This window comes from Equus asinus, chromosome 2, assembly GCF_041296235.1.
Source record: "Equus asinus isolate D_3611 breed Donkey chromosome 2, EquAss-T2T_v2, whole genome shotgun sequence".
Lineage (NCBI taxonomy): Eukaryota > Metazoa > Chordata > Mammalia > Perissodactyla > Equidae > Equus > Equus asinus.
Window position 1 is genome coordinate 138,516,693 of NC_091791.1, and position 20,511 is coordinate 138,537,203.

General features: G+C 43.6%; 1 protein-coding gene across 2 annotated transcripts in view; it reads left to right on the forward strand.

The window, feature by feature from the left end:
- Positions 1–20,511, forward strand: part of ANXA2 (annexin A2) — a 41,709-nt gene that overhangs the window by 19,154 nt on the left and 2,044 nt on the right. For both annotated transcript variants that reach the window (XM_044764784.2, XM_070500637.1), the window contains exons 4-11: positions 7,580–7,674; positions 11,235–11,348; positions 14,426–14,516; positions 15,427–15,506; positions 16,904–16,963; positions 18,647–18,740; positions 19,287–19,382; positions 19,848–19,906. In XM_044764784.2, coding sequence (XP_044620719.1) covers positions 7,580–7,674; positions 11,235–11,348; positions 14,426–14,516; positions 15,427–15,506; positions 16,904–16,963; positions 18,647–18,740; positions 19,287–19,382; positions 19,848–19,906 — 689 coding nt within the window. The remainder of the gene's footprint in view (positions 1–7,579; positions 7,675–11,234; positions 11,349–14,425; positions 14,517–15,426; positions 15,507–16,903; positions 16,964–18,646; positions 18,741–19,286; positions 19,383–19,847; positions 19,907–20,511) is intronic.

The window sequence follows — 20,511 nt, forward strand, 5'->3', positions numbered from 1 at the left end:
TTTTAGCAGTATTTGTGTTCTCCGGAAGGGATGCAAAAGTGGGTGATTTTTTTCCCCCTTCTCATAAGCACAAGTATAGAACATAACTGCAGCAAGTTTTTTGCGCTTATTTTTTTCCAATACTTTTAAAATGGAACTGCTTAAGATTTCCAGCATGGCCAAAAGACTGACGTCCCCTGCCAGTGGAAAGCCAGCCAGGACGTGCATTTTTGGTATCACCTGCACGCCTGGAGGTGTATTCATTCCGCTGAGACAGCAATGAGGAATATTGAAGATGCCGGGGGACAGGCTGGCTCAGAAAAGTAGCTTCTCTCCTTATAAGGTAGGGGTGGGAGGTGAGGGCCCAAACTGACAAGAACCCTTAAGTCTGGGTGAGAGTGTTGGTGAGAAAGGCCTTTGTGACTCATGGAGCGTGGGGCCTCCTCACCTTCCTGGAAGGGAACAGGAGGGAACGGGACCTTTTGTTTGTGTTCAAGTTTACATTAGACTGAGTTCTCGTCTTACAGGACTGGTGGGAACAAAGAGGGACCAGTACTGAGTCACAACCACCTGGACTCCGGGCACAGATTTTCTGATTTTCTTCAAAATGATCTTTGTCCACGTGGGTGTGTAGATGCCAAACCCAAGCCAAGGAGCCTATAAATTGTGGGTGAAGGAGGCCCTGGTGCCTTTCTAAGTGCAGGCATTGGCTCTGCCTGCCTCACAGATCTTTCTTTTTTGTAAAATCTGATACCTCTTTTCCATGAGGAAATCCACATACCAGTGCCACAGGGACAATGGGGTAACCAGATTCCTGTCTGGTGTCAGCAGTGCTAAGACAATAAATACCCTGGGGTGGGCGTGTTGATGCCTCTTGCATCTGTTCAGATTTCTCACTTGCTGTCTCATAGGCTGATGGAGTAGCAGGGCACAAAATGGTGCTTGCATTTTTTGCGTACTCCTTCATTTACAGTTTTATTTAATTTGGATCTTGAGTGGTGGCCTGCTTTGTGTTTTCTTGCTGGTTCTGTACAGTATTTCAGAAATACAATTAGGCGTGGAAGCAGCCTGCGTTCTAGATTATTAAAGGATCCAATGGGATAACCAAATAGATGTTACCTGAAATCCTTTCTAAGGGACTCAAGCTGAGGTGAGATCAGAGCAAGATGGAAATAGAGGAAATTTGATTTCTGGGCCAAACCTTTTCCTTATGCATTTAGCTAAACTGTGCTTTCCCTGAGCCGGGACCAAGCCACCTGCTGTGCCAGACTCAGGAGAGGTGCAGAGCTTCCCCCTCCTCCCCCCTCCCCCCTCCTCACCCCCCCACCTCTTCCCCTGCACAGGCTTGTTTTCTGTCCCAGCTCTCAGGCAGCTGCCAGAGTTCATCATGAAACTGGACTAGGAGTCTAATGTGTGCTAATGACAAAAATGTTCCCCGTCTTCTTGATGCCCTATATTTTCATGGAGCAAAAACTGAACGCAGGCAGGAGTCAGGCCTGTGACAGAAAAGCTGAGTGGAGAAGACAGAAGACACCTTCCCAGTCATCAGCTGCCAGTCCTTTCTGCATCTCCGTAAATTAAGTATTCTCATGATCTCTATTTTATAGGATCAGACATGGAGGCAGAGGGAGGTAACTAATATACCCCACATCTTACAGTTCTGAGTCCCATATAGTTTCCAGAGCAATACATCTGTCACTGGCACTTACCCCGATGCCTCTTTTTGCATCTCTGTCGCCCACCTGGATGTCTGGCTCCTGGTGAGACCCTTTGGAGACAGAGTGCTCACTTCCGCTGAGCGATCCAGAGGAGAGACTCTGACAGCAGGAAGTCTGGGCCTGGCAGCCCCGTGGCTGGGTGTGGATAGTCATATGCACACACACACCTACTGCTCTGTCTCTGAAATCCCTCCTCTAGACAGATGACTTGTTGGCATATTGGGCTTGTTAGGAGGGATTGCCCCCTCCCGCCGCGGTATTAATGGCTATCTCCAAAAGAGAGGCTTCTAGCTCTTTCTTTTGAAAAAACCCTACTTGGGTTGTCTCTTCAGTGGCCTTGCATTGTTACTGGGTGGCAAATCATTACCTAGAGATTATTAAATGTGTGCACGTTTGTATGTACTAAATAGGAAGTCCAGTCCATAGACACACTACTGTCCCAAATCCTTTTTATTAGGAACTAGTTGGAGCAGTGTGGTATAAAGAATAATTTCAAAAAGGTAGGCTCATGTTAATATAGGATGAACACTTGCCAAACATTTATTTAACTCATTGAGAGAATGCTGGTTCAAAGGGAAAGTTGAGAGAATGAGAAAAGCATGTTGAAATAAGGTTGCTGGGTCGGATACAGGACCATTAATGTCCTACAGGGCACTGAAGCCATAACCCTTGGGGTGATCTTTTCTACTGGACCACAATGTGTAAGTTAACATGTAACCCACAGAGGCTGCGCCCTAATCCGTAGTGAGTAGCAGGTCGGGTGGGAGCACGCCCCTGGAGAAACAGCCTTGGCTGGGCCTGTTCACCACGCTGGGAGGACATGCTGTCGTCCTCTTGCCTTATTTTCAAATTTGGGATCATTTTCTATAACAGGAGGCAGGGCAGACCAGTGTAATGACTTGTGTCTTTAATCTTGGTTTCCAGCCCAGCTCTTCAGGTGACTTGCTTGTGTGATGTTGGGTGAGCCCCTGCCTTCTGTGAGCATTGATTTCTTCATCGGTAAAATGGGGATGATGATGATACCCACCTCACACGGGTGTGGTGAAAATTACATGATAGAACTGGGTAAAACACCTAGTGAGATGCCTGTCACATAGTAGGTACTCAGGAACTGGATGCTGTTCTCTGTCCACATGTCCACACCCCTGGATCTGCGGCCGTCTCCTCTCTTTGTGGCCTGCCTCTGACCTTCCTGTCGTTGATGATTTCTTCTGAGGTTTGACCCCGAGATGCCCAGTAATCTAAGCCGTGTCATGGTTTTTCTCATCTAGATAAGGAGGATCTGGGCAGTTTTCCTTTATTTTCCAACCAGTCAGCCCCGCCCTGAGGGCCTCCTGAATCCTTCATCAAACAAAATGAGATCCATTTTCTTTGTGCAGTCAGTGTGTCTTGGCAGCTGTGAGTCAGCATCCTGTTCAGAATGACCTCTCGGTTCCTTGCCATGGACAATAAAGACACACATTTTCCATGGAATGCCAGATGCAGAGCTGACTAGGGATTTCCACCCGCAGAGAAGAGGAGGAAACTCCAGGAGGCAGATTCTGTGGTTTTGGATTCCACCATCATTTTAGACTGCAACTGTTCTTTATGCTTTAAAAATACGGCAGATGGTTTAAGGGACCCACGACCCCAGAGTTTTCTGCTTGAGCCCTGTTGTCTATGGCAACTCCCTGCGGCATTAATTGGCAAAGCTGCTGCTTCGGGTTGACTGGCATTTAGAAGTGACCAACCTTTCAGATGCCCCAGCTCGGACTGTTGGAAGCATTTTTGTAGCTAGCTGATGAGATTAGCCAACTATTTTCATTCAAGGAATAAGTGCTTAAAAACTATATTTTGCTGTTTCTTGTCAGGAGCCAAAGAAATTTGGGTCTTAGTTCCTTACCAATCTGGAAAATCTTAACTTTTATTAGTTTCGAAAAGACAAAAAAGAAAAATCAAACTACTCAATCACAGAATTTACCTTGTTCACAGAATTTATTATGTTCTCACCCACATTCTGTGGGATCCCCCACCCACATCACTGTTCCCCACCGTGAGCCTTTGCTCAGATTGCTTTGTGGCCTTCCACATCCAATACAAGAGGAATGGGGTGGGAAAAGAAGCATTATTCAGGTTTTCTGTTTTTTCTGGATGCTTATGCCCCACCGACACAGTTTCTTTTAGACCCTGGGCCCTTCCGCCCGCCTAACACTTCCCTACGTATGCACTGGAACATGAGCGATCGGAAAGTGCAGATCCAGAGAGGGCACAGCCTCATCTACCGGGTGTCGGCGGCTATATTAAAGTTGTTAAATTTGAAGCTTTCCTAGTGTCCTGGCACTCGCTGTGCGTTGTTGACGGCGATTGTGCTGACATAGGTAGCTGAGTGTTAGTCCTCATCCTTCAGCTGCATCCTGGGCAGAAATGGTGCGCAACCGGATGACCCTTGCAGCTGCAACCTGTGCCGAACTCCTGTCCACAGGAATAAACTGCCTCACCAATTATGATAGCAGGTCGAGAGGAAGCAGCAGTGTTCTGAAGATAAGATGGTTAAATCCCCCGGCAGATATGTGTATTCTGGGGTTGCGACGTAGCACATACCTTAAGTGGCTTTGACTAGGCAATTGATCCTGGGCTCTGGGATTTTTTCCTCTTTCCAGTTCAATTTGAAACTTGCAGACAATGGATGGGAGAAATAGCTGATGTAGGAGAGGTTCTCGGAAAGGGGAGGGGGCTTCCAACTTGCAGAAATAGCCTCCATTTAATTTCTTGTAGTTGCTGGCATTAGCATTTGTGTAATGCGTTTGATTGTTTCCTTGGAAGGGGTCCCAGCATGCTGGATGCTGCAGCTCAGCAGGCTGTTGCTTGGTGAATAATTTAGGTAAAATACACTCAGATTCCTTCAGGCTATCGTTGTTGCTGCCTCCTAGGTGAGATTCAGGTTAACTACCCAGGCTTTTTATGGGGATTTCCAGTAATAGGATTGAATTCCGACTCTGTTGACTAGACACTTAGCTGCTATGGACAGAAAGGCAAAAAGCTGTTTCATTGACTAGGAGCATGGGATTGCACTGAAGTTTGTGGCGTGAACTCTATTCAGGTGTTATTTCTTACCTGGGTTGTTTGGACAAAGGTAAGCATTTCTTCCTCAGAAATTGTGGTTGGCCCTTCCCCTCGGAGAAGCAGTTGTTGAAGTGACTTAATGGTCTCGTACACAGTCAGATTTCTAAAGACCCATGCTTCTCCATCTCTGTTGGTGGTTCTCAAATAAAGAATCACCAGGGAGCTGGTGGAAATGCCGCTTCCTGGGTCCAAAGTCCTAGAGTCTTTAATCAGTAGATCTCAGGTGGGGTCCAGCGGACTGTGTCTTTTAATAAGTGCTTCGTGTGATTCTAATTCAGGTGGGCCACATTCTGACACAAAAATAAACTTTGCATTTGTTTCCAAGGGAGAATAATTTTTTTATGAGTCTGTGTCCTTGGTATGCGTTCAGGTCAGCAGCCCCAAAATTGATTTCAGGAAATGTCAGAATTGAAGTCAGAGGATAGAATTGTATGTTGTTTTGTTGGCCAGCATTTTCAGATTTGGGTAAGAAAGTTAAGTATAAAGCTAAGACACATTTATAAACAGGTGGTTTTCCTAATGTAAAGTTAGAGCCATCCAATATTTAGAGATAGAGATAGTGCGAGGATGCACGCTTGGGTGTGGGTAGGTGTGCACGCATCCCAGTCACACATCCACCAGAGTAGCGTCATAACCATAAAGAGCTTTTGAGTAAAGCTGTCCTGTGCATACCTCCATGAGACTCCCTGCGTTAAAGCTCCGTTTGCCTGTTGGTGTTTCGTGGAAGCAGCACAGGAGGTCGTTGTTCGAGATGTAGAAACTGAGGCCCGTGGAGGGCAGATGTTTACAGAGGTGACGCTTGCGGTCCCTCTGAACTTCAGCTGCCCCATCTCTAAACTAGGAAGAGGAATAGCTGTCCCCGTTTGGTTGTTGTGAGGACTGAGTAACATAGTTTGTGTCAGGATGTTTTGGAAACCAAAGAGAATTATGTAGACACAGCTCCTAATTAGTAAGCATGTTGTGTTTTGTTCTAACGGAAGTATTTGGAACCAGGCGAGGACTCTCTTGAGGCGAAGTCACTAGTTGATTCTAGATCAATGATTCTGTGTCATTCACAGTGTATTTTAAAAACCCTTTTTATGGTCATTATGGTGAACTTTTAAAGTATAGACAATCAAAAGAAAGGAAACTTTATCCATAATCCTACCACTCAGAGGATCACTTTTAAAAGTTTGCTATAAAGGCTTCTAGATATATTCTTATACTATCCATATGTATTTATAAAAATCGAGTTATATTTTTGGGGATATTGTTTTCCAACCTGTTTTTTTACTTCACAGTATATTGTCAGTAGTTTTCCAGGTCAATTAATACTTTATACCATCATTTTAAATGACTATATAATATTCCATTATATGGACAAAAGAACATTAATTTAATCATTCTCTTATTGGACATAGGTTGTCTTTCCCTTGATTTTTTTGATATTATATCCAATGCTGAAATAAACCTCTTAAAAACTGAGTCTTATTTACAGCAACTGGGTTTCTGTGTTGACGTTGGCCACTCTAAGAATTGGAGAGAAAGTTATAGATGCTGCAGTTAAGATAACTGACTGACATTGGTGTGAACTCACTCTGAAATAAGTATATAAATACAAAATAAATGTTATTTATTTTTATACCCAGAAAGTCTAACTTTATGCTTTTTGATCTTTCTAACACACTGAAAGCGGAAGATACCTTCTCTGTCAGTCTGCTCGTTGCCTCTGCCTCAAAGCATTGCAGTTCTGACCTTTCTGTGGCTTTGGGACTCCTGATTTCCTTTAGGTCAGGCTGTTTGCAGTTCACATTGACCTTGTGGTTTAGCCACTCTTGCTCTCACCCAAGAATTACCTATCTAGTTATGGCAAAGACTCTTCCTTTTATTAAACAAAGTTCATAATCAGTCAGGAGAGAGACGTTTCACTTGCTGAATTCTTAAAATTATGCTTTCTTAAGTTAAATGGCATGTTAGGAGTATTTCTGATATAAAATTGGAAACTTTCAGATACCAGAAAGCATTGCTTATCTTTGTAAATACACATGTTCCAATTAAAATAGGTACTAAAATATTTTGGTGGCACTTCAAAACTCCCAATTTAGATTTAATTTAGATTAAAACACTTACTCTTTTTAATAAAGTTATAAAATTGATTATTAAATTTGCCTATTGAAGATTAAAAGCAGCGGAACATTTATTTTCCTTACAAAATAATTTAGTCTTCAATAAGTATGATTATTTTAATCAATTATGCTATTAAAATACAACTGCCATATTAAATCTGACTCATTTGTCATGACAGTTTTTATAATTATAGAAATTATACCTAGCTGCTTATATAGCCATAATCCTGCAATAAATATAAATAATTGTCTCTATTAATTCAGTTCACAGTTACTGTCTATTAAATCTTCAGTTAAATGGCAATTTGGGGACCTTCATTTAAAATCCTCCTAAATCTTTGTTGTTCCATCTGACTGCCACAGCCCCACGGATGCACCTCCTACTGTTGGTTCCAGAAAGCTATTTATGAATAAAATAGTTTTTTAAAATACACATATTTAGAAGGCCCATTTAGGCTTGAGGTTTGAGGTTATCAGGAAAAAAAGAAAAGAAGGTACACACGTTAAGCGGAGGAAGCTGATAAAAAGAAGACAAATCTTGATGTTTTGGTATGTGTTGTTTGGAGAATGGTGTATAAATTTCACTTTGAATAAACTCTGCTTAAAACCTTCTGTGCAAGCGCAAAGGACTAGAGCACGTGGTTGAGTAACCATTCACAACTTGTATTTCCATAGGTGTGGACGAGGTCACCATTGTCAACATTCTGACCAACCGCAGCAATGAACAGAGACAAGATATTGCCTTCGCCTACCAGAGAAGGACCAAAAAGGTACAGGCGGTTTCAGGGATGAAGGCCATTCCTTGTTGAATTTCATTTCCTCAGCCATTGCTTTTTCTTTTCTTGAATTCTGGCTCATTCCAGCAAGCGCCTCCTGGAACTCTTAGGTATCCAAGGTGTTCCTCTTACATCCTTGTAAGAGTCACCACTCACCCATGGGTGGCCCCTGGAGTGCTTGGAGCGCATCCATAAAGACCACACCCTCCTTCAACTCAGAGTGTGTGGAGGGAGCAGTTCTGGGACTAGAAAGGTTGAACGGAATAGGGAGAAACAGCAACAACAGGCACCATTTACTGAATGCTTACTTTGTGCCTGGCATGTAGTTCTCTACATGTAGCAACTCATTTCATCTTTATGGCTTCTGTTAGCTCTTGATAAGATGTTTCTAATTTAATCTTAGGACACTAATTTAATCTTAGGACACTAATCTTAGGAGTATTGATCCTGACACGCTCCCCTCATTCTTAAAAAAAATACAGTTGAATTCTTAAGAGCTTGACAACAAAGGGGCTTAATTAGTTAGTAGTTCATTTGGTCCAGCAGACTATCTTCGGCATGCCATGCCCCGACTATTTAAGGGGTCTTTGTGCTTTTCTCCTTGCTTGTCCACTAGTGGTGAAGGAACAACCCGGTGCTTATTCATCCTTTATTTTGTCACAGTGTTAGGAAATTTTATTTTAAGGACAGGCTGCTTTATTTTTAACTTCTTGCTATTAAAAGCTTTTGATTTATTCTTGGACGGTGTAGTCAGCGTGGCTTCCTGCAGCTCCTGTGTGACTTAGAACCTCCACTCGTAGCCACGGTGGAGGTGAGCTGGAAGCATTCTGGAAAAGATGTTTCTGCTCTTGGGGTTGACGTGACCACCAAGGTTCTGGGAGTTGCAGGTCAAGTTCTGCTGTAGCTCCCTCCTCCACCTCCCGAAACAGTTGGACAGACATAAATAGGAAAGCATCTGGCTTCTTTCATCTCATGTGCATTAAAATTCTTCTTTCAACTAGACTTATATTAATCTTCTGGAGTGAGGCATAGAGGGGAGTGTTTTATTTCTCTGCTTCCCCAAAAGGATCTGTGAGCTGGTAGAATAGAGTTCCAGTTGGAGCAGAAGGCCCACCTCTTTGGACGGTATGCCTGTAATTGCTCCTTCAGCTGTGACTTACAGAGTGGGGTCTTGGAACACACGTGGGTGTGCACACATAAATGTACACAGAAACAGAGAAGCCTGGATCTTGATTTCAAATTAGATAGATGGAGAACAAAGCTCTCGCATACCCTGTTGGATGGAAGATATTACCAGAATCATGATGAGTTCAGTGACCTCAAAGGCTTTGCTGTGTCCTGGGGACAGCTCACTGTCCTACTGATTCTTTTTTTTTTGAGGAAGATTAGCCCTGAGCTAACATCTGCTGCCAATCCTCCTCTTTTTTTTGCTGAGGAAGACTGGCCCTGAGCTAACATCCATGCCCATCTTCCTCTACTTTATATGGGGGATGCCTGCCACAGCATGGCTTGCCAAGCAATGCCATGCCCGCACCTGGGATCCGAACCGGCGAACCCCAGGCTGCTGAATCGGAACGTGTGCACTTAACTGCTGCGCCACCTGGCCGGCCCCCCCTACTGATTCTTGATACCTCTCAGCCTTGGACTAAGAAGAATTGTCATCTTTTATAGAAAGATGCATAAACTTCTTGAGATAATTTCTGAAGGAAATCGTGGAGGCAGAACCTTATTGTGTTGAATGAGTTGTTTATGAATAAAGGAGAAGGCCCTGTACTGCAGCATTCTCAGGAGTACAGACCGAGGCTGCCTAGGTGACGAGCTTGAACAGCAAGGGCACAGCTAGTAGACGTGGAGAGGAGCTGAGACTCTCTTGATTTCATGTTTCTTTCGTGTTCAAGCAGATGCCAGGTTTCTCCATATAAGGAATGATTGTGTTTTATTTGTCGAACATTTCTGGAGTTTCTGCTGAGTGCAAAGCCCTGTGCTAGGCAGTATGAGCAGCAGGAAGTTGAACGCCCATAAGGAGTTTATAATAGAAGTGGAAGAAGTCAGTAGGTGCCCAGATAGATGCTATTTGAGGTTTGAGCAGAGAATGGGTTGAGGGAAGTGTCAGGAATAGGCTGAGTTTGGAATTACCTAACCTCAAAGTTCCAAACTGGAAAATCGGTGCTATAATTGGAAGGTGTTGCCTTTTTTTTTTTTTATGTCAGTGGCTCATTTTCTGTGAAGGTAATCACGGCCACCTTTTGTCACTTATGTGCTTCGGCAGTCCTTGAAGTTAGTTTTGTTGGTAGCAGGAAAATACCCTCTGGAAGGTAACTTGTCTAGAGAAAAATTAACTCGTTTTTTTAAATTATTTTATTGAGGTCATAATAGTTTATAACATTGTGTAATTTCAGGTGTACATTATTATATATCAGTTTCTGTATAGGCTGCATCGTGCTCACCACCAATAGTCTAGTTTTTATCTGTCACCATACATATGTGCCTTGGAAGGTGTTACTTTTAAAGTCCCCTCCTAAGGGCTGTGTGTTACCAGGACATCAGAAAGCAGGAGAAAGTAGATGGTGAAGGGGTTGGGCCAGTTGCTTTCTAAGATCCGTCTCAATTCTCGACATCTGTGACTGATTTGAGAAGATTCGCACCGAAGCAGGCTGCATGTCACCTCCCAGTGCCTGTAAATTCTTCTAGGGGCCAAACTTTGTAGATGCCGTGGGGTTCTGCTGGAAAGCAGGAGAGAAAGAAAGAAGGAAGAGAAGAGGAGAAAGTGAAAAGGAAGAAGAAAATAATTACAGTGGGAGAGTTCAGTTATCACTCAACGCCCATGATTTGTAGGAAGCTTAATCTGGAGGAAGCATCTGTGAAAGCCACATTGAATTGGGGTATCTGTCTGCATACATGGGTGCTGACTCAGACCTCTGACTTAAAATCTTTCTTAATGGTGACAGTGGAACCCTTAAGAAATAATATGCCATGGGAAAGTCAAAGGGCTGAATGGGGAGCTTTAGTCCCCATCATCTCTCTCAACACGTCCCAATTTGGTATGGACAAACAGATGTTCTCTCAGCCGTAGATGAAGTGTTTGCATAGGACAGCTTCATGAGGCCACTTCCGGCCTTTTTGGGCCCTCCAGTTCCTTCTGGAGACTTTGAGGAGCCACTCCAGGCACAACCGCAAGCATCTTTTACAGGAGGGTGTCAGCAGGCTATGAGGGCTCTGCTTCCCCACGGGCTCCCCACTCAAACCACCTCATTCTCAGCAGGGGCCCTGGCCCCGGAAAGTACCCTGTCTTCCACGGGCTGTCATCGCATGCAGGTTGTATGGTAAAGTGTCCTGACACCCACAGCATTCTGAGGAATTGCATACTGTTCCGGTTTCCTTTGGATTTTAAGGGATTTGACTAGAGCAAAGTCTGATCTTTCATTTTCTGACACCTGAGTCTGTGGAAGGGCATGCAGGCGAGGGATGGTTTTCACAGGTATTTTACTCACTCGTTTTAAAGGGAATGTTGGTTACCAACCCAGTTTTCCATGTCCCTGCCCGTTTGTCTGAAGGAGCTTGCAGCAGCGCTGAAGTCAGCCTTGTCTGGCCACCTGGAGACAGTGATTCTGGGCCTGTTGAAAACACCTGCTCAGTATGATGCTTCTGAGCTGAAGGCTTCCATGAAGGTGAGCACGTGGGAGGTGCACGCTCTGTCGAATCTGCCACTAATATTGGTGAATTACAGCTTTCCGAGTGTAATTAGGTGATTTTCAGTTTTGTTGAATTCTCATTTGGAGCAATTTTTTTTTTGAATGAACTGAAGCTGTAAGTCTCAGGATTCGTACCAAAAATATTTCAATTACTTTTTTTTAAGACTGTAAAGAAATTTCATGATGCTGAGAAGTCAGTTACCAGCTGCTACTGCTTGGCACCTGGGCAATTGGAATATCATTTGGAAAAACTACTTCCTTGATTACACTTCCTCCTCAGAAAAGATTTGTTATGATATTAAGGCAGAAGTAAAACTCATAGCTTTTGTTTAAGTGAAGCTTGCAAATTCTGCCCGCGCTCTCTCGGGTGTTTCCTCTCCTGGCTGACCTTCTTGTCAATCCCATTGTTTGATTCAAATCGGGAAAAATCAGAACATCACAGTGCATATAAAGGATGATTTCTGATTGTGAATGGTACCTGTGTTTTGTTCAAAGTATCGTAGCACGTGTTATCTTGCGGTTTTTCTTTTGGAAAGTTATTTTGAACATGGAATTTTAGGTTTAAATTAGATAGTAAAAATTACAGGTTGGGAACTCCCTGAGTACTATGCGTTCCCAAAACATCAAGTTTTATATAAATGTAATAGATGCATAAACATAAATGCGTGTTACAGCAAAGCATAGCCCTTTTCCTGGTGTGTGCCTGCGACACTTTGAATAATCTGATACTGCCCTCTGCCGATAAGACTGGGTAAAGCCTCCAGAATAGGCGGAAAGCTATAGCTCTGATTTTTTATTCGAAGTCCGAGTACATTTTCTGTGATGCTGCTGTTCCTGCATTAAGAGACCGAGCTGTAAGCCTGTCACCAGAGCTAATGTCACAGTTCGGTTGTCATCCCTTTCCCTACAGAGCACCTTGAGAGTCAGGCAGCTTCACACACCAGGCATTTCCAGGGCTCAGAACCTGATAGCTCAGGGCCGCTGAAAGATTCCTGGCGAAATCTCTTTCTCCCTTCAGTTCTCCAACGTAGCCCAAGCTGTTTGTTTGAGCAGACTAACTCTGAGTTTCCCAAGTAGGCTCCTTTGCAGGGAGGGTGTAATTAAGAATGATAAAATGGCAACAACACTGAAGGATCCTGCTTGATCTTGAAAACTGAGTCTTGGGACCTTTTGAGCCACAGATGAGCCAGCCTAGGTCCTAGGTGTCTTCTGACCGTCATCACATCAGATCGGTTTATCTTCTTTTCATCAAGAATCCATTTAGTTGCGACTTGTGCAATTTTACTAGTATCTGTTACTAGGTATTTGTGACTTGAGATGGACCTGTTTGAGCTGTCAGTCACCATTGTAATCTGTGTAGCTGGGCCCAATGAAAGGTGCTTTGACTGCTACATCTTTGACCTTGTGCCAGCTCTTCCATTAGCTATCACAGTTGAGTACCCTTCTGAAATCCATAAAGCTCGAAGTGACATTAACTGAACTATGCTTTAAAAAAAATTTCTGTTTTGACTTCTGGCAATACCAGTGGCAATATCTGCCATATGTTGCAGTGGAAGCTGCCCTTGTGATAGGAATTGTGGACAGTCTGTGGAAAGCTTGGCCAAGTTTTGGAAATTGCCAAGGTCACCTTGGAATATAGAGATAAAAACACTGGTAGGATTCTCAGAGATTGACACTGGTATATCAGTGGTGAAAGAAAAATCTTACATTGTGCTATCTATTGTACATTCCCCCAGTGTCAGAATACAGCATTTCTTCCAATGCATGAGTTATTTTTAGTATATTTCTGTCATTCCTTGGGATTGAAAAACTGCCCCCTAAAATATTCAAAGATGCTCGGTAGTCATCCTGTAGCATTTGGATGGCATATTATTGTAGACCTTTTGCTAAGAAGGGAAGAAATTTTGGCTTTGCCAGAACCTCCACAAATCATGATGAAAAACTCTGGAAGAAGAGGCGCTGGCTCATAGATTAGATTAAGAATAAAATTCAAAATTAACCGTTAACCTGAGGCTTAGCTTATATGACACAGACCACTTTTTCAGGGGCATCTAAACTCTAATAAGTTTAATAAATAGCTGACATACTTTTCACGTGGATAAGTAAGTTTCTTATTGTATTAACACCTTATAATTGATTTACATTTTAAACAGTTGTAATTCTACTTAGTTCAAAGTGGTATTTCCATCTTCAGAAAGACAAGTATTAGAGGATCCTGATTATTAAATCTTGACTTTGATCATGAAGCCAGCTTTGAAATATATGTTTCATTGAGTCCTTTCAGGCTATCTGGCATGCTCAAAAGTGTATATATTAAATTTGAATACATCACCTATCAAATTCTTATTCTTTAATAAAGTGTTGGTGTCTAGGTTTATTTGGCACTTCATTATTTCCTTTTGCTTCTCTAAAATGCCCGAAGAGTGCATAGTAATCAAGCAAAAATGGAAGTACAAGAATGAAATTTTTAACATTAACCCAATTTTACATTTCAAAGAGTTGAAGCTAAAAATTTTATCTTATCTATACCTTTCCCTGGTAAAAAGACTTTTTCCAGTCTAACGATGCTGGCTGCAAGTGACAACACAAAATCTGTATATTCCTTTATTTTAAATTACTGAGCAAACGTGTTTAATAAAGAAAATTATTTCCCATCTATTAAAATAATGGGCGATTGTTATGGAAATTGAAAAATAAAAATAACAAAGAGAAAAAGTTATTCATTTTATAAACTCATTACCAAAAGGCAACTACTTTTAACATTTTGATATATTCCATTGCTGTCTCTTTCTGTTTACTATATGTATATATATTTTAATATAGTTGAGCTCAAACATGTCACTCATACCATCTCGTATTCTGGTGAAGCATTTTTTAAATAAATAGAAAATAACATTACCTTGTGCTGAGGAACAGAGTCCAGATCCCCCAGTAGGAATGTAGAAAGGAGCACAGACCCATCCATGTTTATAGTTTACCTGGTTGAGATCAGAGAAGTAGGCTAACGGCCAGGAGGACTTTGCCTGCTGATGTCGGTGCTGCCTGGTTCACAGGGGCTGGGGACCGATGAGGACTCCCTCATTGAGATCATCTGCTCAAGGACCAACCAGGAGCTGCAGGAAATTAACAGAGTCTACAAGGAAAGTGAGTAGCCCTAGTTCGGTGGTGCATCCTCTCAGCCCAACTTCTGTGACCCCGTGGTCATCTGGGTTAGTGTTCAGGACGGGATGCCCAGATTACATATGCAGAAATGCCTCCATCTGGACTGGTCCAGGTCCCTCTCCTCCACCTCCTCATGGCCTGTGTTTTGATTATTACATTCCACTAGAACTTCTACAGAAAGATAGATGGGAGGGAAAGGAGAGAAAACAAAGTTTTTAAAAATAGATCTGATGGGGTGAAGTAGAAAGGATCATACATAGATTTCATTTATTGAGTGCTGTCCAGTCTCTGCTCAAGAGGTTCTCAACTCTGGACTGTGGATATTGTTGCAAGAGACATAAGGGCCTACGTGCACCAAGTAGTATAGGAGGCTGTGGGTAGGATAAATGATGCAGCTTACGTGTGTATGTGTTAGTGCATTTCAATATAGATGCTGTTTTGAATAATAAAATACGAATTCATTCAAACTATTTAATTCTTACTACTTTTTGCCATTGTGCATTTTCTCAATCAGTAGATAATAAGGCATAGCTATGTGTGTGTGTGTGTGTGTAGCCCTCTATATTTTTTGATGTTCAAAATGAGTATTCATACTCAAGAAGGTTGGGAAACAGTATTTTAGCTATGATAGAGGTCACTGATCAAAGGTGAGCTTAAGGATCCCTGATTTGATCCAGTCTCGTCTGTCCCTTGTCACTGATAATAACACTGGCTCTGATTTTATGAAGGTCAAAATCATTTGAGAGAATCTGCCCTCATTTGGGTGGATACATCCATGCTGTCACAGACAGTTCTGCTTTTCACAGGCTTAGTGGGGCAGGGGGCAGTCGGGGTGGGTGGCTGACTGGCTGCACAGGCAGGAAGCATAAATCCACATGTGTTGTTTTCCAAGTGTACAAGACTGATCTGGAGAAGGACATTGTTTCTGACACATCTGGTGACTTCCGCAAGCTGATGGTTGCCCTCGCAAAGGTTGGTTTCCGGTTTCTTTCTTTGTGCTTGCTGCCTCCGGAGGCAAGTCGCATGCCTTATTTTATACTTGGGAGGGAATTAACTCAATCCTCTGTGCCTGCTTCAGAGATTCCAGCTGCATTTCCGATGGTGGGTTTGCACTGTCTCTGCAGAGCTGTCATTTTTGTATAATGGGATTTCTTATCCTGCAAAACCTCATGGTCAAGTGGACTTTGGAGCCAGAGGAGGAATAGGCAGCCCTCAAGTTCTGGCCTGGATTTATGTGCCAGCCCTCGCCACGTGACTCTGGGAAGGTCACTTTGCCTCTAAGTTTGGCCACATACTCAGGACCCAGTGGGGAGTAACCCTTTTGTTTCTTTCACCTGCTCTCACGTCATATGAGAGGATTTATCCAGGTGGTCCTTTACCTGGAGAGGGGGGTCTTTGTTTGTCTGCTGATGTTAACATATTAAAGTGGATGAAAGGCATTTCCCTTTTGAGTCTGAGCTCTGACCAGTGTGCAGTTTAATACCTATGTGCCAGAGGAGGGAGGAGAAATGATCATCTCCAGGAACCCTGATGACAAGTGATTGACTCACATCTCCGTTACTGTAGCAACTCCGTGCCACCCTCCCTGGCTCTCCTCTCTTCCACCTGCCCTGTGCACCGCCATCCACCCATCTTTTTGAAATCCCCTTTCACCATTTCATTCCCCTGATCGAAACCCGTTTCTGCTCCATCAAATCCGAACGCTCAACTGCCTGTAAAAGTCCTCTGTACCTGGCCTTCCCTCACTTAATCTTCCTCCCTAGGAGTCCCTCCTGTTCCCCTTCTCCGCCAGCCCGGCAGGACCTCACTCACCTGAGTGTGCGCAGCCTGTCCCTGAGCTCTTCCTCCTGTGCGGACTGGCTTCCTCCCCTCCCCTTTACTGGCTGACTCATCCTCAGGTTCCACCTCAGCTTACCCCATTCTCCACAGATTTTGTGACTATAGTGTCCGACAGATTTCTCCCTCTTTTGCATTTCACATCTTCTTAGAGCTGTAGATTACTGTGTTGTTTGACCATTTGTTCCATGCTTATTTCTCTATCTGGATTGAAAGCTCTCTGAGGGAAGGAACTGAATATCATTAGGTTTTTTGGGGGGGGCGGGGGATGGATCCTGAAAGATGCTTAGCCCAGGACTGGGTACCAAGGAGAAGATTGATGATGATGAGGCACAACCCCCATTTCTCTGCCTTCCATTATTGTACCAATCTTTGGTCTTATCTATACTTCAAAGTGAAGAAAAATTTTAAGTGAGTGATAATTCAGTAAATTAAATAATGGCTTACATGAGTTGGGGAGAAAAATAACATTTTTTGTTTTAAAATATACGAAGAAACATATTTGATGTTCTTAATTTTTTTTTCTTCCGTAGGGTAGAAGAGCAGAGGATGGCTCTGTCATTGATTATGAACTGATTGACCAAGATGCCCGGGTAAGTGCCAAGCTTCTTGGTTTGTTTCTGTTTTCTAGTAAATCTCTGGATAGTCTGTGTAGTAATTTTCTATCCTGTGTAACAAATTACCTCCAAACCTAGGGGCTTAAAACAACTAACATTTATTATCTCAGTTTCTGTGGGTCAGGAAATTGGGGAGTGGCTTAGCTGGGTGGTTCTGGCTTGGGGCCTCTTGTGAGGTTGTAGACAAAATGTTGACTAGGGCTGCAGCGTCTGAGGGCCTGACAGCATCGGAGGATCTACATCCAAAATGGCCACCCACATGACGGTCGGCAGGAGGCCTTAGTATCTTTCCACATGGCCATCTCTCAGGGGTTGCTTGAGTGTCCTCACAACATGGCTCATGGTTTCCCCAGAGTGAGAAGGGAGAAGGCAAGGAGGAAGCCAAGTTCCTTCTATGACCTAATGTTAGGAGTCACAGACTATCGTGTCTGTCATACTCTGTTCACTAGAAGTGAGACACTACGTCTGGCCCACAGTCAGTGGGAGGGGAAGTAGGCCCCACTGTTGGACGGGAGGCATGTCAAAGAATAGGTGGGCTTCATTTTTACTTTCTGGGAGCAATAGTTATTACAGGTATTCCCTTATAATGCTGGTGTGAATTCCAGGATCCATACCTGACTCACATACACTTGTTTAGGCTTTGCTTGTTTGGAAGTATACGTTTCTGCAGGGTGTAATACAGCTGTGCACACTGGCGTGCGTTTGCTACAAATGAACACCAGTAGAGTGAACGAGATGGGAAAGCAGAACAAGATGGCGGAGGCTCAGCCTGGGAGAGGAAGGCTCATTGCCCTTTGTGGTCGAGGAGAAGGGGAGGACGCCAGGGGTCCTTCCTTTTTCTCCAGCTGAATAGAACTTTTGCTGGTTCTAGTCTCATAATCACTGAGAACTATTTGTTAAGCTGATTTAGATCACTATGAACGATAGGCCTTTCCCAGAGGGTCAACAACCATTGCAAAGCATTTCGTAAGAGCTGCAGAACAAAATTAATTTAAATTCATTTTACTTTTAAAATTGAATATATTTCACACAGCACTTTTAGCAGGAGGTAGGGAAAGGTTTTAAATAAAGTCCTAGCAGTTGGGTTTTGTAACTCCCAGATAGTGGATGGTCCCTGAATGAGTATCTACCCTTACATAAGCCTTCCTCCCTCTCTCCCCACCATTCTTAGCATTACTTGTAGCCCATAAATTTTCTAGAAACTGAAAATGAGGTTGGGCCAGGTCCATCCTGTCCTGAGTCTCTAAGAAGCTTGGGTGTGGGTACCTGACCTGTAGCTGTCTTCAGTGGATGACCATCAGCTTATCTGCTATTAAAAGTGCCAAGGGGAGGAGGGTTGGATGTGCTAATGAACATTTGCTTGTCCTTCTGTATATAAACAGAAGCCCTTGGTCCTTCCTTTGGTGCTCAGGGAAGGAGATTTGGACAGCACCAACCTCATGAACAATCTAGTGTCATAGTGTGTCTGTCTGTGCCTTTGGCAGACGGCTCTTGATTAAGACTTTTAACCTAAATAGTACGTTTTTGCCCATATCTGCAGTGCAGTCATCCTTTCTCATACAGCATTTTGAATGTGTAGGTTTTTAGTTTTTTTCATGAAATTTTTATGACCACATCCTGGAGTGGGTAGTTAACTCTCCTGGTTGGTTGTGCTTGTAGGATCTCTATGATGCTGGAGTGAAGAGGAAAGGAACTGATGTTCCAAAGTGGATCAGCATCATGACCGAGCGCAGTGTCTGTCACCTCCAGAAAGGTGGGTGCTTTGCTGAGGAGGTCTCAGAGCCCAGGCTAGCTGGTGGTCTGTGTTGGGGCTCAGGTCTGTCAGAACAAGGTTCACTCTCCACTTTGCACTCCCATTTTCCCTCACAAGTCCATTTACTCTTCTCTCCCATTTTAGATCTTTCTTTCCCCTAAATAGATTCCACATTTGGTGCTTTAGCTTGCCGCCCCTTCTTGTCTGAGGATCATTTTATCTTGCTATATTTGTTGGAGTAATGGACTTTCCTGGATGCTGTGTACTGTTTTTCGTGGCTTTCAGTTGGTTTCTCTCGGGAGATGAAGATGGTCAAAATACGTGGCCTGGGCACTGCCAGTCAGGACAAGCGCACGTACGGCTGTCCCAGGGCAACTGGTGCAGTGTCAGCTCTGGTCCACCAGTGCAGCCCCTAACCCTCTAGGATGCCATGATTGTCCTCATTTTTCCTTTTTTTTTTTAATCATGGCGTGTAACTGTGTGAGTGATCATTGACAGTTTTAAGTAGTGGCTCTGTTATAATAATTATTTGTCACTTTTCCTCAGTATTTGAAAGGTACAAGAGCTACAGCCCTTATGACATGTTGGAGAGCATCAAGAAGGAGGTCAAAGGAGACCTGGAAAATGCTTTCCTGAACCTGGGTAAGCAAGTGTGGTCCCCATCTCTGGTAGGCATCAGCTTTCAGTAAACTGTGCTGAAGCAGAAGTCACGAATGGCTGTCCTGTTAATTCAAGTGTGTTTAGGAGGTGTGGCTTCTTTCCATGATTTGGGTGGTTTCATAATCTTCACTGTATAAATTTAATATATGAAACTGAGGAACAGCTTAAATTGGTAGAACGGAGAGTTGCCAAGGAGGCTTAACAAGAGAAATGTCACTGGTGGGAAAGCTACTATATCCACTTGGGTTTCTGCGGCCCTCAGAGGGCCCTGATTTAAAACCACAGTGGAGCCGAGCGTGTCAGAGGAGCCCCAGTATTCCCTTAGCTTTCCCATTTCACAGCCCGTTCACGTTGCATCAGGTCATCTGGTTTGTGCTCTGGGGTTGGGGCCTCAGCCCTACTGGTGGAGGAGAGAGGAGCAGCTGACCCCTTTTCTTCTCTCCACAGTCCAGTGTATTCAGAACAAGCCCCTGTATTTTGCTGACCGACTGTACGACTCCATGAAGGTAAGGGCAGCTGCCTGCGTGGTCCGTGTTTCCAGGAGGCTTTTCTTCTTTTGTGCCCCAAACTAAGTGTCCTTGGCTAGCGGATGGAGGAAGGAGCCCCACTGTCCAGATTCAGAAGCGCACTGGTCAGCTGTGGTTGTATTTGACAGTGAGAAAACCACAAATCCATCTTCTGTCTCTCTCAACTACTTGCACTCATGTTTGTGTACAGGTAGAAAATAAAGTGTCATGGGAAAGAGAAAATGCCAGATAGTAATCGTGTCTGACTCCTGCTCAGATTTCTCTGGGATTTCCTCCTGTTACACCAGAGTATAGACAAGCAAGGGAGGGAGAGATGGTTAAGCAACCACTATGCAGTCGACGTGGTGCTGCTTACTTTACCTGAAGTCATTACCGAAAAGCCTATGAGGCTGATGTATTTTCTTTATAGATGAGGAGACTGGAGCTCAGAAGGCTTCAGCTTGCCTGAGATTATGTAGCCACATTTGAACTGAGGTCTGACTCTAAAGTCAGCCCTGCAACTTCCCTTAAATGCATTGTCTCTTCCCACAATCCCATCCCGTTCCCACCCCTCAAATGTGCCTGGAGCTTTCTGGCTTCCAGGC